The following is a 17,271-nucleotide window of genomic DNA, read 5'->3' as shown; positions in this document are numbered from 1 at the left end:
GTCATCTCTGTTTACTTTTAGCTTCCAAGTAAAGTTTCATTTTATTTTAAAGGGCAAGCGGTTCCTTAATTTTAAAAGTTTGAAAACAGCCAGTGTCCCCCAGTTAAAAGCAACTTTTTGGACACCTCACATTAAATACAGTTGTCCTTTATTAGTGAAAGCTTCCCAGCAGAACCTTAGACCAGTTTCTAAGAGAGGAATGAGTCATCTCTAGTTGGGAAAAGAGTATGCGAGTCCAGCCCAACTCTACTCTGCCCCTTTGCTCCACTCCTATGTGACGCCCAGAAAATGCTCTCCCTTCTCTCACCCACACCCCTTCCCGTCCCTCACAGACCCCAGGGGCTGCTGCCGGGAAACCAGAGACCCGCCCACTCAGTGAGCCCCGCCCCATCCCGGCCCCGCCCCTCGGGGCTCCCGGAAAGCTCTGCGAGCGCCCTTCGGGAGGCGGGGCTGCTCGGCTCGCAGCAGGGCAGGCGTGGGCTCTCTGTACTCCCAGCTTCAACGTCTCGGGCGGCCGAGTCTCTACTGGAGGCTGAATTCCTAGACCCTGGTGAGTGGCTGGAGGATTCTGGGCCCCGCAGACGAGGTTTTGGCCGGCACCAGGGCCACCCCCCAGCGCCTGCGCGCTCACCCGCCAGCCAATCTGCTCGCCTGCAGACGGCCTTTGACCTTGCGCCCCTCCGGCCCGTGGCTGGCGGCTTCAAGCTGCGAGCTTTGGGACCTCGGGGCACCCTACTCTGTCACTCTTACCCCTTATTTTGTCTGGGTTAGTTTTATTGCCTTCTCTATACTACTTTATCTCGACCTTGCTGGCGTCGTCTCTGCCACTTCTTTGGAGCGGAACGTCCTGTCGCCTCGGTTTTCCCTTCCCTCCCCAGCAAGCTGGGTATTTCGGGAGTCATGGAAGCCTTTCAGAGCCTTGTCCTTTTGTCCCCAAACTCGGCCTTGAGCCTTGGGGGCAAGTGGGAAGGTCGAGGCCTACCGGGCTTGGGCTATAGCAGGAAGGTGGCGGGCTCCGGTCTCCAGCCGCCCGGGCGTCGGGAGAGGAGAGCGAGGGTGGGGAGGCCGAGGCAGAAATGGGTTTTCCATTCACCTGTTCACACGTTTGGCACTATCATCTTAGACTGTTCTCGTTTGCTAAATCGCAGGGTGCAACTCTGCTGGAATAGTATCTTTTCCCATTTTCTAAAGGAGCAAATTGAAATTTAGGCCGTTAGGATAGTTTGTTTTCGTTTCAGTGTTGCAAGACCCTGCGGATAAGAGTTAAGGGAAAATGCGGAAGTGCTTAAAAAAAATAAAACAAGGGAGGAAAATGTTAATTATATGGCCTTAAAAAAGGCAAATAGGACTGGAATGGGTTGATTATGGTAAAGTATTTAGACAATAGTTTGAGAGAAAAATACAAAATAAAATCTAGGTATTGGTAATATTAAGTTACGTTGTTTGCACATCGTTTTCATGACAATGTGTTACTCCCTTCATGTTGAGCTATATGTAAACCATGAAAAAATAGTGTTGTGTAGTGAATCTTGTGGATTTTCAGGCTTTATGCATAAAACATTACCAGAGCTGTTGGCTGTTAGTCACACAATGAATAGTAAGTGTATGATAAGATAATAAGCTTTCTTCAGATTAAATTTGGACTACAGTTTATGAGTAGGTAACAGATAATCGTTGTTTTCTAAATCCATAATCTTTAAATGAAAACATGACCACATGTCAGCAGTTTTCATCTGTCACAAGATTTATGGTGTTATATTCTCTAAACTTGATTTGTCTAGAATGTTGTAGGAAGGTGGAATAAGATGAGGACAAGAGCTTGAATTCTAGAGCCATACTTCTCTGCTCCTTGCTAGTTGCTTAACCTCAGACAGGTTACTTAGCCATTTGTTAGCCCAGAGACTTGGAAAAAGTTACCAAATGCTTTGTACCTTAGTTCAGTCATCTGTAAAATGGTATTAAAAAGAAGTTCTACATCATAGGTTGTTGAGAAGATTAAAACAGAAAGATGATTTTATGCTTGACTGAATTTTTGTTAACGAAAGGGTACATTAAAACCGACCTAAGCAAGGAACTCGTGGTACAGAAATGGATTTTGAAAGTTCCAGGTGTGTCTTCTAGTGTTAGTTATATTTCTCTACAATGGCTTCTTAGAAAATAATATTAGGAAACAGCTAGAAAAAGAAAAAAGCAACCAGAAATCTGTATAATAATAAATAATTAAAAAGTGAAATCTTTTTGGCTTTTCTGAGTAACAGGGTAGGAGCTAATCCTTTTCGAAATCATAATTGATATCACACTAATTCTGAATCTCTTATATCTCACTAGACCTCCAAGTCAAAAACAATCATTTCAAAGATTAAAAAACCTCCAAATCACCCAACACAAAAATAGAAGCCATAGAGTTTCAAAAGAACGTATTATTTCTATGTATTATTATGTCATGTAAACTGCCCTTTGAAGATACTAGATTTTCATTACCCAGTACCTTGAGTATTGAGTACATTACTACTTTGGGAACCTTTACATCTGCAAGTAACTTGGAATTCTTTTCTCTGAGGTGACTTCTGAAACTTCTTTCTTTTGTTGAAACCAAATAAGTAGTTCTACCACTCCTTTTCTACTAAAAATCATTAGACCTGTGAGGCATCTCAAGTTTCATCGTTTTGCTAAGTTGGACATGATAATTTTTATTAAAATGGATTTTTGAAATTATTAGATCTATCTATGATTCTTCCTATGTAATATGTTTAGTATAGACTGAACACGTCAACTATATGTATAGTCAGTAGAATCTGTTTATACACATACTGCCCAAATAGATACCAATGTCAAAAAACAAAAGGGCCAGAAATTAAATTCTTTAAGCTGAACACTTAATGGCCACTGACTAAATGTAAGACATATTGGGTTCTACTAGAGTGTAAAGGTAAGGACTCCATTTCTGGACCTTATGGAACAATCTAGTAGAGGGTATAATACATTAAATAGCATGAAGCAATACATGAAAAAAGCCAATTTAAAAAGTAGGTAATGGTGTAATAATAGACTGTATGGGAAAATGAGTACTTTTCACCCTGGAATCATTGGGAGAGGTATCAAGAAGAGGCAACAGTTCAGCCTTGTCTTGAAAGATTAGAGTAGTATTTCAAAAGTTAGCTATATGGAGAATAGGTATTTAGAGAGAGTAAACTATGTGTTGGTTATTGATTGCTTGCCAGACACCCATCTTTAATAATGATCATCATGAGAATAAATAATTGTTCATATTTATTCAGTGTTACACTAAGCCAGAAATGATTCTAAGGGTTTTATAACATTAACTTATTTCATCCTCACAAAAATCCTCTAAGTGAGGTAATAACTCATGAAGATGAGAAAAGAAGCAGGGAAAAGATCAAGCCACTGTATAGGTGAAATGGCTAAAAAAAGGCACAGCTAGAATTTGAACCCAGGCATTTGAGCTGCAGAGCCCATACTTTTAATCACAGTGGTTTGCTGCCTTTATTTAGGTTGAGATGCCTTATTGTTCACTGAGATAAGGAGGTTGGGGTAGAGCCAGTGGATCACCTATAATGATGTGATAAACATTTTAAGTGAATGAATTAAATAAAAGGAAAAGAGAAATTAGATTTAGAGGCAAAAGGGGGGGGGGAAATGCGGCTTTTATAAATAGATATTTTGTGTTTTGTGTTCATCCATAGCTCTGAGAAATGAATCTAACAAATAGAAAAATGTCTCAGAACTATTTGTTTCATATATTTCTTCACTTTTCTTTTTTTAAAATCCGATCAGTATTTACATTTGATTAAAACATTACCCTTTTACATTTTATTTCACATACATTATCTTGCATGATTTACAGAACAACTTTGTCAGAAAACAGAACAGTTAATTTTTTTCTTTTAAGACAATTAAAAAAAACTCAGGGTCACACAATTAGGTCAACATAGCTGATTTGAACTTAGATCTTCAAATTTCAAAATCAATATTCTTTCCATTATGTATCCTGACTCTTCCATGCATTTCACCCATTCAGCTGATCAACATTTCAAAAATCAATGTCTTACTAATTTCTGAAGCTAGTAGTCATTCCTCCCATTCTCGATGATTTGTCAATATTCATTACCATTGATTATTTCCTTATAAAATACCTACTCCAAACAAACTTTTCTTCCTTATGAAATATTATGTTCTAATTTTAGAAGACAGCATAAGAAAATATCACTGAGTAAATGAGTACCCAGAGGTAATCATTATACATGTTTAAGTACACTTCCTTCCTCTCTGTAGTTGAGATCATATTATATCCATAATTTTTTTTCTACTTACTGGGTTGTCAAAATTCTTACCTTCTTTAAGTAAAGGGAAGGATTTGTTTTTATCTTGACAACTTGGAAATTTTAGGACAGCAAATCATAGAAGCAGGTCAAAATGGTTATCTCATCCCTTTATTCCTATGCACAACGCTGTCACATTCCATACATAGGAATATCACTCCCTGGAGTCCTGCAGTGCAAAGCTTAAGGACTGTATGAGTTGGTCCTTCCCCGAAATAAGCAGGTATTATGTTAAGAGTTCATGTCCTCCAGTTTGCTGGTGATAGTCTTTTTTTTTTCTTTTCCATTTTCAAATAATTTTAGACTTAAAGAAAAGATTCAAAAATAATACAAACAACTCGACAATCCCTGTATATTTTTCCTGCAGCTTCACCAAATGGTAATATTTTGCCACATTTGCTTTATCATTACACACACACACATACACACTCGTATATTACATTGTATATAATTTTACATACATATTATATGTAATATGTATACATATGCATATATGTATACATATATATATATGTAGGTACATATCTGTGTATGTGAGTATCTTAATATGTTATCTGATGTATCTTTGTGATTAGATCCAGATTAATACTGACAGAAATACCACAGCAGTGATTCTGTGTTCTTCTTAGAGCATCCACTCTGTAGACTCAAGATATCTCCTTATTCAAAATTAACTGCTAAAGTTAATTTTGATCACTTGTTTAAGGTGGTGTCTGCTAGATTCTGCACTGTTAAGTCACTATGTCTCTCTTTGTAGTTAATTGGATATCTTTTGGGGGGGGAGATGCTTTGCCAATATGTAGATATCCTGTTTCTCATAAACCCTGCTTCTTTTAACCCCTCATTTAATATCCATTAATGATTCTTCCTTGATACAGTTATGGTAGTAGCCAAATAGTGATAGTCCAATTCCATTATTCCATCTAAATTTATTAGTTGGTATTCTAAAATGTCTTCTTTATTCCATTTATTTATTTTTACATTTTAAAAATGTCAGTATAGATTCATGAATTCTTATTTTAATGTCTATAACTTTTTATTCTTTGTCATTATTTTGATGCTGAAATTGTCCCAGATTTAGTCAGTAGTTGCCCCTTCAAGCTGACTCCTGTGTCCTATGGACGTGTCTCTACACTTTTTGACTACTTCCTGACTTTCTGGCAAGATGTCCCAAGCTCATCTTGTACTTTCTCAGCCACGTTCTTGGAATCAACCTGGTTCTATCAAGTAGACAGGGGTACATACAATTCAGAGTCTTGTCATCAGATGTGTTTATTGCTGCCAGGATTTCCTTGGTTCTATACTCTCTCAGTGGACAGAGCTAGGAAATAAATCGCATGTATTTATATGTGTACACACCCACCTACCCACACACACACTCCTATTTATTGATCTTTTAAAAGCCGTACATCCATACTGATACTGCCAATTACAATGTGACAACACAAGTTTTGTTTTAGCCTCCCACTTCCTACATTTGTAACTCACTTTTTTTTTTGTCAGTGAAAAACCTGGGCCCCATTTCACAGCATATATTGCTTATTTTTACAATACACATTAAGTATTTTAAGAATTGCTAACCTGTTTCATAGCAAAAAATAACCCACTTACTAACTGGAGTTTAACATTAAATATTTTTCATTTGTTTTGAATATGTGAAATATAATGTGGCTCAAAAAGACAAAACTGCATAAAATGTTATACTCAGAGAAGAGTTACTTCCATTCCCCACCCTTCTACCCCATTTTCATCTCCCCTTATTTTCCACCCAGTTTCTAACTCTGTAGATAATCAACCTTATTAGATTCTTGTTTTTCTGTGTTTCTTTTGCTCACTTGAGAAAATGTATTTTTTCTTACTTGCATTTTGCTTTTTTCATTTAGCCAGTATATCCAGAAAATCACTTTCCGTCATCTCAAAGAGCTCTTCCTCATTTTTTTCTGAATACTCAACATTTTACAATTACAAACAATGCTGTATATGAACTTACGTATTTACTATTGGTTGTGTATTTTCAAAGTAAATTCCATGAAGTAGGATTGCTGAGTCAAAAGGAAAATGGGTGTGTAATTTTGTTAGATATTGCCAGTTCCCAAAAAATGTTGTACAAATTTGTATTCACTAGCAATGCATAGGAGTACTTCTCACTGTCTTGCCAACAGGATGTAGTTTCATACTTTTTATTTTTTGCCAATCTCATAGATAAGAAATGATACCTTTGTGAGGTTTTAATTTACATTTTTCTAGTTTTGAGTGACACAGAAGATCTTGCAAATATTTTCATTCAGTTTGTCAGTTGTCCTTTCACTTTATTTTATAGTGCTTTTGATATATATATTTAAAAATTAATGTAGTTAAACTAATCTGTTTTTTATTTATTGCATCTGAATTTTGAGTCATAGGTATAGAAAGCCTTTCACTATACTAAGGATATAGGGGAATTCAGGTGGGATTATATAAGTATTTGAATGATTCTAGCCCTAAAACTTAATTTTTCTTTGAGAGATTAGGGTAGGAAATAGGGGGGGTTATTAAAAACCTCTGATTCAAAAGTAGCTGCAGAGAAGCTGAGAATATAAGTAGAAAGTGGCAGCTGAGAAAATGAACAGAGCTTTTGGTAGTTTCATGGCTCTTTGGGGACCAAAACTGGAATTCAGGGCCCTTCCAAAGCCCATCCTAGAGGAGGGATCTTGATAAATACCTGTGACTTTGATTTCAGAACCCATGAGTATAAAGGAGTAAAGATGAATCAGAAATACACCAAATCTTCAGAAGGACTTATACCTAGTTTTGAAGATTTCAATCTGTGATTATATTAAGATAATCTTCCTCTACCCTAGAAGTCTTCAAGAAGCAAAAATAAGCTTTCTCTGAAGGAAAATAATATATAGAGCCTCACATTGTCTCTGAAAATTTTCATATGTGATGTCTGGCATTCAGTAAAAAAATAGCCTATAATAAAAAGAGTTACTGTCCAGATATTAAGAGGAAAAAACCAAACAGGCAATAGAAACAGAATCCTAAGATTTCAGATTCAGGTTATTAGAGGTGGACTTTAAATAAATGGGATTAAAAAATTCAAGGAGTTAAAAAAGAAGATGGAAAATTTTAGCAGAGAACTGATATCTCTAAGAAGAGTCAAATGGAAATTCTAAGACTAAAATTATAACTGAAATTAATCACTGCTGAAGAGAATCAGGAAACTGAAAATAGTTCAGAAGTAAATATTCAGACAACCATGGAGAGACAAAAGGAGGAAAATTTTAAAAAATATTTAAGCAACACATGGGACATAAAATTCTGATGTGTGTAATGTATTCCATAATGAGAGATGAGAGAGCAATAATTGAGCAAAAGTGGTATTTGAAAAGATATGTTCAAGAGTTTTACAAAACTAAGGAAAGATACCAACCCAGAGATTGAAGAGGCACTTTGAACCTCAAGCAAGATAAAAGTTAAGAGAACTGTACTCCTATATATTCCATAGGAAAACAGCTGAAAACCAAAGATGAAGAGAAAAAATATTAAAAGTAACCAGAGAAAAAGAAAATACATTATCCTTAAAGGAATAAAGAGAAAAAATAATAGTTGGATTTTCATCATAAACAATCAAAGACAGAAGATAAGGGCGGTGCTGAAAGAAAATAATTATGAAATAGAAGTGTATACATAAAAAGTCCAAGTGAAGGCAAAATAAAGATACTTTCAAACAAAGTAATATGAAAAGAGTATCAGCAGACCAACACCAAAGACCCTATTAAAGGGAATTATTTCTTCATCCTAAGGGAAATTATTTTAAATGGAAATATGGAGATGGAGCAAGTGAAGAACAAAGGAAAGGGTAAATATAATGAACATTGACTGTACAGAACAATATAATATCTGGAGGAGTATAAGGTATGTGTAAAAAAATAAAATATACCAAAATAGGAGCCAAAAGTTGGGGCAGGGATAAAGGAAACAAAATCTTCTAAGAGTGCTTTCATTGTTTAAGAAACAGTAAAGTTCTAATTCATACTGGATTTTGACAAGTGAGAGTACATGCTTGTAATCACTAAGATAACTAAATTAATAGCAAAAAGATTGTATGATTAACAAGGAAATAGGGAAGAATGAAACAATTAAAAAGAAGATAAGAGAGAAAATAGGGCCGGTAAGAAGGAATCCAAAAGGAAAGCAAGTAGAAGGGTAAGGGTAGATTTAAGGATAAAAGTAGGAAGCAGATTTAAAGCTATAGTATCGATATTTGTAGAATTGTAAATGTGCTGAATACTATAATTATTGGACAGAGACTATCAGATTAGATTAAAACCGACAATAACAATAAAGCAATGTCATATTTCAAAAAAAAAAACTAGTCATTTAAGGTGACGATGAGGTGATAAAAATGATATTCTGTGCCAACATGAACCCAATAAAATATGTTATAGCTATATTAATATTAGATTGGAATTTAAGTCAAAACCCATCAGTAGAGAAGGGAAGGAACATTTCATTATAAAACAAGATTTAATACTTCAGGAAAATATAACTCCTAAATTTGTCTCCACATAATAACATCAGTGACAATTATATAATGTAATCAGTTATAGACATGGCATAATGATGGTGGGGGATTTTTAACACAAGTAAAAGAAAGATGAGTGAGAATATGAAAAATATAACCCACATGCTTAGTGTATTTGGTTTGGTAGACATATGTAGAACTCAGTAACCACTAGCTGCAGAATATATATTCCTTTCTGGTGCATATGGGATACTTAACAAAATTGTTCATAGGTTGAGCCTTAAAGCGAGTCTCAACATATTTCAAAGGATTGAAATCACACCGGGAATGTTTTCAGTTGACTCGCACTAGAAATCAATAACAAAAAGATATAAATTTATTATTTATAAATTTTTAAAATAACTCTAAGTAGCTGAAGCTCATTTTCAGGACAAAGCCTCATATTGAAGAGTAACTTCTGGAAATAACTTTCAAATTGAGCAGGGTAGGAACAAAATAAAAGTGAGGGAAATAAAAAATTCCAGGTAAATGTGGGAATGGAGAAAACCCCAACTGATCTCGGAAAAAAATTCAAGGCCATATTAGAACTTCACAAAAACAACAGAAGAATGATTGCTAGAGTTGTGAAGCTAGAAAAATTATCATGATTGAACATTCATTTCAAACATTAAGGAAAAATTATTTCATGTAATATTTAGCAACAGAAAAAAGAATTTCAGTCAAATTCCATGCAAAGTCACTATGGGCAAAAAAGTTAAACTTGTAAATACTTGAAGCATGCCAGAGAACCATGTTCATAAATATATAACAACTGTAACCTAATATTTAAATAGAAGTAAACAAAGTATGTAAGATATGAATGAACAAGTAAATTACAATTATGAAAACTCAAATGAGAGAATATGAAAATAATTAAAATCGACAAAATTCATATTCCTAACTGAAGACTAGAAGACAAACATAACAGATAATGCCATATGAGAAATAGAAGGTAACAAGACACTTAAAAATCAAAATTAAATGAAGAAAGAGGTGAAAAAGAGAAGGTGCAGTTGTAAAAATTCAGCAAAGATTCAATAACAGTAATAGCACTTCTTGAAGAAGGAAAGCAAAGCAGTGAAACAATACTAAAGTTAAAATTGGAAATATGTGCTGACATAAAACAGTAGATGTTACTAGGTTAATTTCTTAATAGGAAAATAAAGGATTTCTTATGTGATTGATTCTGTTTTCTCTACAAAGTATAAGACATGGCTATCTGAAGAGAATAAAGGAAATTGGTGATGTAGTAGCACGTTTGATGAAAAATGAGAAGGAATGAAATAATTCTTTTGAGGTTAGAAAAGTGAAAGTACTGGGGTATAGTAATAGGCTTGTTAAGCCATCTTGAATGTCCGAAATTTATGGTCGTAAATTCAGAGTGAAAAGTCAACATGGTGTGTGTTTTTCTCCAATATCATTATGTAATTCTGGATCAAGGTCAAGCCAGGCATCATTTATTTGAGGTTCTACCAGATAAGTATTAAGGAAGGAGAGAAGTAAAGGAAGTTAAGGGTACAGTTGTCCTTTGGTATCTGTGAGGGGGCTGGGATTGGTTCCAGGACCCACGTGGATACCAAAATCTGTGGATGCTCAAATTCCTTATGTAAAGTGGCATAGTACAGTTTGCCCTCTGTGGGTTCCTCATCCGTGGATTCAAACAACCTGTGGATGTGGAGGGCCTACTGTTTTGCAAGTGAGGAATTTCAGTGCTGGACTATGGGCTATAAACTGCTTCACTAGAGACAAAACATGAAGAAAAAAAGTGATAGTGAAAAAGTGGTAGAATCAGTGGATTAGACATCTCAAAAAGGTAAAGGAATTGACTGAGTGGGAGTACTAAAGTAGAGAGGCTCAAAGCATGGAAGGTTATGTGTAGAAAATGGAAAAAAATGAAATAACGATTTTGATTGAAAATGACGAGATCAAGATTATGAGTATGACACCTGAGTTGGTGAAATGTGGTGGAAGAACAGGTCATTAGAAGTGAGGTAGTCAAAGAATAAGTTTTTGAAATTCCATTTAATGACTAGGTCTTTAATATACTCATAAATATTTCATTTTTAAATATGAACTTTTCATTTTATATTTATATTTAGAAAATTTTAGTCTCTCTATATGGAATGTTTCCTTTCTATAGTCAGTATATGTAAAATCTGTCCAAATGATGAAGAATGTATTCATTTTCTTAAATTCTTAAAATCTTTGTCTGACAAAAATATAATTGTGATATTTCCAAATACATACTGCTGTTCAGTCTAGCCATATGTAGATTCTTTTGTAGATATTAATATTTGATTATATAGTTAATGTCATAATGCACTTTAAAATTTTGCAGTGTAACACTTTATGGTTTTAGTTTTCCTTTTGAATATATTGGAAAATATTGTTAATACCACTTATTAATTACCGATTTTCAATAAATTACAGCTAAACATTTACCATTTTGGAATTTAAAGTATGACATCATGGCAAAGTTTCGAAGAAGGACTTGCATCACTTTGTCACTTTTTATTCTATTTATTTTCTCTCTGATGATGGGTTTAAAAATGCTGAGACCACATAAAGCTGCTTTTGGAGATCCTTTTGGACTTGACCTTCTTCCAGAAATTCGGCAACAAACTCCTCATTTGGTAAAAACTTTTGATTCCCAAAAGAGTGACAAAATCAACAGTGAAACAAACGTCAAGAATTTAAAAAGTGTTGAAATCACTGTGAAACCTTCCAAAGCCTCTGAACCTTACCTGGAAGAACTGCCACCTCGGAATTATTATTTACATATATTTTATTACAGCTGGTATGGAAATCCACAATTTGATGGTAAATATGTACATTGGAACCATCCAATCCTCTCGCATTGGGACCTTAGAATAGCCAAGAAATATCCACAAGGGAAACACAACCCCCCAGATGACATTGGCTCCAGCTTTTACCCTGAATTGGGAAGTTACAGCTCTCGGGATCCTTCTGTCATTGAAACTCACATGAAACAAATGTACTCAGCTTCAATTGGTAATTATTTTATGTGTGTGTTTAGATATGTGTGTGTATGTATGTGAGTGTGTATGTATATGTGAGTTTGTGAGTATAAATAATTTTTTGTAGAACATTAATTACTAATTAGTCTTCACATTGTTGTTAATTATAATTTTAAGCTTACACACCATAAATTAAACTGTTGTTAAGCATCTTTTAACATGTTAACACTAACATTTCTGGATATAATATTTTTATTCATTTCTAATTTAATACTCCTTCTGAATTTTATTAAATTATGATTGACATAAGCTGCAGTGAATTCTCTCACTTTGATGTACATCTGTTTAAATATCACCCCAATCGTGAAGTGAAATATTCTATAGCTTCCCTTATTCAGCCCTCCCTACATTCCAGGAAACTATGTATCTTATTTTTATCACTGTAGAGTAGTAGTTGTAAATGCTCTATTATTATATAAAAATAGAATCATCCAACACTTATGTGTGTGTGTGGGGTGGGGGGGAGTCTTTTGCTCAGTATGCTGTTTTGAAATTTACCCATGTTGTTAACTCTATCAGTAGTTTAGTCATTATTATTGCTTAATAGTATTCCATTGTATGATTATAGCAATTTGTTTCTGCATTCGTCTTGATGCACATTTGTGATATTTCATACTTTAGGCATGTAGCATAGAATTTGGTCTTTTTTTGTTTGTTTTTTAAACTAGTCTGACAAACTTATATTTTAACTCCTGTTTATTTCATTTATATTTAATGTAATACTGATATGGGTGATTTTAAATGTTTCATTTTGCTATTTGTTTTCTTTTTCTCTCTGTTCTATTCCTTTTCCTCCTTTTTTCTGCCTTGTATTGAAAATGTTTATTCCATCTTATATTCTCTTCTGGCTTATTAGCTATATTCCTTCATTTTATTTATTTTATGATTGCTCTGATGTTTACAACATGCCTCTTTAACTTAATTGTTGGGAAGTCACAAATTATTCTTATTGTTGTCTCCACTTCCTCTCAACTTTCTCTTCCCTCTAACTTCTGGCACTCCAATTACACATATTTACATAGAGTCATGTTGTCCCACAAGTAAATAATATGAAAAAATGTGTAATTGGGTGTCTGAAAATTCTTCAATTTATTAATATACCCTTTATAAAACTCTCCCTGTTTTGGTTCCCTCTGTCTTGTTAGTGTCTCTAGCACTAGGGCCACAAGAAGAAATTGGGTATTCTCACATTTTTCTGACTCTTCAGAAGGTGCCAACTCACTGTTGAGCTGATATGGGTATAGAAACATGCAAGACTTTTTCATGAACAAAACAATATAGAGTCCTGTGAATCTATGTCAACTATGTGCAAGATGACTTGTTTTTCTTTTGTGGAGTAATTGGTTACTTTTCAACTATTTTTGAAAATCTAACATTCTAGTATATATTTATAGCTCTAGTTTCTATGTTGTATGACAAAATATGACACAAAATAGGATTGGTAAATTGAGAGAGCATTGACTGCTGTGTGTGTATGTATCTGCCTCTATTTACAATTTACTTTTGGAGGGAGGATCTTTCAAAAGACTTCTTTCCTATTTTCTACAAAGTATTTGTATCACATTCAAGTCATTTTTGTTATTTCAAAATTGATTTGTTTATGGGTATAAAAGTATACAATGAGGGTTTTTTTAAATCTCAGATGTATAACTTACATATGTATATATACTCATAACACATATAACTATTATATATAAATATATAAATGACATACTGCATATTTTATAATTTTAATTGTGATTAGGAAGAGTTTCAGTTCATATTTAGATTTATGCCTAACATTTATAAAGATCTTCCCGATATGTTATTTACTGCTATATAATTTTTTGAACATGAAATGTTTCAAAACTTTGTCAACAGTACAATTTTAATTTTAAGTGTTGGCAGTCACACTATTGATGCAAATATTTTATTTCTTTGGTTGATTTTCTACTGGGGAACACCTAACACTTGTGAGTAATAAAAGTGACATTACAGTCCATCTGTAAATAAATTATTTCCTTATCAGTTAAATATTGAATTATACTCATTGAGAAATAACTGACATAATGTTATATAGGTTTAAGATGTGTAGGATATTGATTTCATATATTTATATTTCAGTATGATTGCCATTATAGCGTTAGCTAAAACCTCTATCACATCCCCTAATTATCATTTCTTTAGTGATGGGAATAATTAACACATAGGCTCTTAGCAGGTTTCATGTTTATGATTCAGTTTTGTTGTCTATAATCATTGTACTGTGTATTATATCTCCAGGTCTTAATTTATATACTAGTTGCAAGTGTGTACCTTAAACAGTATATCTCCCATTTCCCCACTCCTGATCCCCTAGTAACCACCCTTCCATTCTGTTTCCTTGTGTTCAATATTTTTTTTATATTCCACATATAAGAGATAATTTGTAATATTTGTCTTTCTGTGTCTGACTTATCTCACTTAGCATAAATCCTCACTATCCATTATGTTGTTGCAAATGGTAGGATTTCCTTTTTGCTTGTGGCTGAGTAGTAGTCCATTTCCATATATATTTTATATATATATACATATATATTTTATATATATACATATATATTTCATATATATAATGGAATATATATATACACACACACCACATTTATTCATTGGTGGACACTTAGGTTGTTTTTGTACGTTGGTTATTGTGAATAATGCTGCATTAAACTTGGTAGTGCACGTATCACTTTGATAACCTGTTTTCATTTCCTTTGGATATATGCCCAGAAGTCAGATTGCTACATCATGTGGTAGTTCTGTTTGTAATTTTTTGAGGAACTCCTATACTCTTCTCCGTAGTGGCTAAACTGTTTATAGTCCCAACAGCTGTGCACAAGAGTTCCCTTTTTTTTTCCCATGTCTTCACCAACACTTGTCACTCTTTTTTTCTTGGTGATAGATCTCACTGTGGTTTTGATCTGATCTTTATGATTTCTTTCCTTCTGCTAACTTTGGGTTTTTTTTGTTCTTCTTTCTCTAATTGCTTTAGGTGTAAGTTTAGGTTGTTTATTTGAGATGTTTCTTGTTTCTTGAGGTAGGATTGTATTGCTATAAACTTACCTGTTAGAACTGCTTTTACTGCATCCCATAGGTTTTGGGTCATTGTGGTTTCATTGTCATTTGTTTCTAGGTATTTTTTGATGTTCTCTTTGATTTCTTCAGTGATCTCTTGGTTATTAAGTAGTGTATTATTTAGCCTCCATGTGTTTGTATTTTTTCCTATAATTGATATCTAGTCTCATAGTGTTGTGGTCAGAAAAGATACTTGATACGATTTCAATTTTCTTACATTTACCAAGGCTTGATTTGTGACCCAAGATATGATCTATCCTGGAGAATGTCCCATGAGCACTTGAGAAGAAAGTGTATTCTGTTGTTTTTGGATGGAATGTCCTATAAATATCAATTAAGTCCACTTGTTTAATGTATCATTTACAGTTTGTGTTTCCTTATTTATTTTCATTTTGGATGATCTGACCATCAGTGAAAGTGGGGTGTTAAAAGTTCCCTACTATTATTGTGTTACTGTCGATTTCCCCTTTTATGGCTGTTAGTATTTGCCTTATGTATTGAGGTGCTTCTATGTTGGGTTCATAAATATTTACAATTGTTATACCTTCTTCTTGGATTGATCCCTTGATTATTATGTAGTGTCCTTCTTTGTCTCTTGTAATAGTCTTTATTTTAAAGTTTATTTTGTCTGATATGAGAATTGCTACTCCAGCTTTCTTTTGATTTCCATTTGCATGGAATATCTTTTTCCATCCCCTCACTTTCAGTCTCTATGTGTCCCTAGGTCTGAAGTGGGTCTCTTGTAGACAGCATATATGCCAGTCTTGTTTTTGTATCCATTCAGCCAGTCTATGTCTTTTGGTTGGAGCAATTAATCCATTTACATTTAAGATAATTATCAATATGTATGTTCCTATTACCATTTTCTTAATTATTTTGGGTTTGTTATTGTAGGTCTTTTCCTTCTCTTGTGTTTCCTGCCTAGAGAAGTTCCTTTAGCATCTGTTGTAAAGCTGGTTTGGTGGTGCTGAATTCTCTTAGCTTTTGCTTGTCTGTAAAGGTTTTCATTTCTCTCAGTTGAATCTGAATGAGATCCTTGCTGGGTAGAGTAATCTTGGTTGTAGGTTTTTTCCTTTCATCACTTTAAATATGTGATGCCTCTCCCTTCTGGCTTGCAGAGTTTCTGCTGAAAGATCAGCTGTTAACCTTATGGGGATTTCCTTGTATATTATTTGTTGTTTTTCCCTTGCTGCTTTTAATATGTTTTCTTTGTATTTAATTTTTGATAGTTTGATTAATATGTGTCTTGGCATGTTTCTCCTTGGATTTATCCTGTATGGGACTCTCTGTGCTTCCTGGACTTGATTGACTATTTCCTTTTCCATATTAGGGAAGTTTTCAACTATAATCTCTTCAAATATTTTCTCAGTCCCTTTCTTTTTCTTTTCTTTTTCTGGGACCCCTATAATTCGAATGTTGGTACGTTTAATGTTGTCCCAGAGATCTCTAAGACTGCCTTCAATTCTTTTCTTTTTTTCTTTTTTCTGCTCTGCAGTAGTTATTTCCACTATTTTATCTTCCAGGTCACTTATCCATTCTTCTGCCTCCATTATTCTGCTATTGATTCCTTCTAGAGAATTTTTAATTTCATTTATTTTGTTGTTCATCATTGTTTGTTTGCTCTTTAGTTCTTTTAGGTCCTTGTTAAACGATTCTTGTATTTTCTCCATTCTATTTCCAAGGTTTTGGATCATCTTTACTATCATTATTCTGAATTCTTTTTCAGGTAGACTGCCTATTTCCTCTTCATTTGTTAGGTCTGGTGGGTTTTTACCTTGCACCTTCATCTGCTGTGTGTTTCTCTGTCTTCTCATTTTGCTTCACTTACAGTGTTTGGGGTCTCCTTTTCACAGGCTGCAGGTTCGTAGTTCCCATTGTTTTTGGTGTCTGCCCCCAGTGGCTAAGGCTGGTTCAGTGGGTTGTGTAGGCTTCCTGGTGCAGGGGACTAGTGCCTGTGTTCTGGTGGATGAGGCTGGATTTTGTCTTTCTGGTGGCAGAACCGTGTCCAGTGGTGTGTTTTGGGGTGTCTGTGACCTTATTATGATTTTAGTCAGCCTGTCTGCTAATGGGTGTGGTCGTGTTCTTGTCTTGCCAGTTGTTTGGCATAGGGTGTCCAGCACTGTAGCTTGCTGGTTGTTGAGTGGAACTGGGTTTTACGTTGAGATGGAGATCTCTGGGAGAGCTTTTGCCTTTTGATTTTACGTGGAGCTGGGAGGTCTCCGGTGGACCAATGTCCTGAACCCGGCTCTCCCACCTC

At 34.5% G+C, this 17,271-nt stretch overlaps 1 protein-coding gene across 2 annotated transcripts in view; it reads left to right on the top strand.

Moving 5' to 3' along the window:
- The first annotated feature begins 396 nt into the window (after window positions 1-396).
- The window catches only part of MANEA (mannosidase endo-alpha), a 73,866-nt gene continuing 56,991 nt past the window's right edge, over window positions 397-17,271 (top strand). The window contains exons 1-2 of one of the 2 annotated variants that reach the window (XM_061207407.1): window positions 397-550; window positions 11,317-11,898. In XM_061207407.1, coding sequence (XP_061063390.1) covers window positions 11,355-11,898 — 544 coding nt within the window. In that variant the 5' untranslated portion in view covers window positions 397-550; window positions 11,317-11,354. The remainder of the gene's footprint in view (window positions 551-11,316; window positions 11,899-17,271) is intronic. The other variant, XM_061207408.1, reaches the window with a different exon arrangement.

This window comes from Eubalaena glacialis, chromosome 12 (assembly GCF_028564815.1).
Source record: "Eubalaena glacialis isolate mEubGla1 chromosome 12, mEubGla1.1.hap2.+ XY, whole genome shotgun sequence".
NCBI classification, from domain to species: domain Eukaryota; kingdom Metazoa; phylum Chordata; class Mammalia; order Artiodactyla; family Balaenidae; genus Eubalaena; species Eubalaena glacialis.
This window is presented reverse-complemented; position numbering and strand designations above follow the sequence as displayed.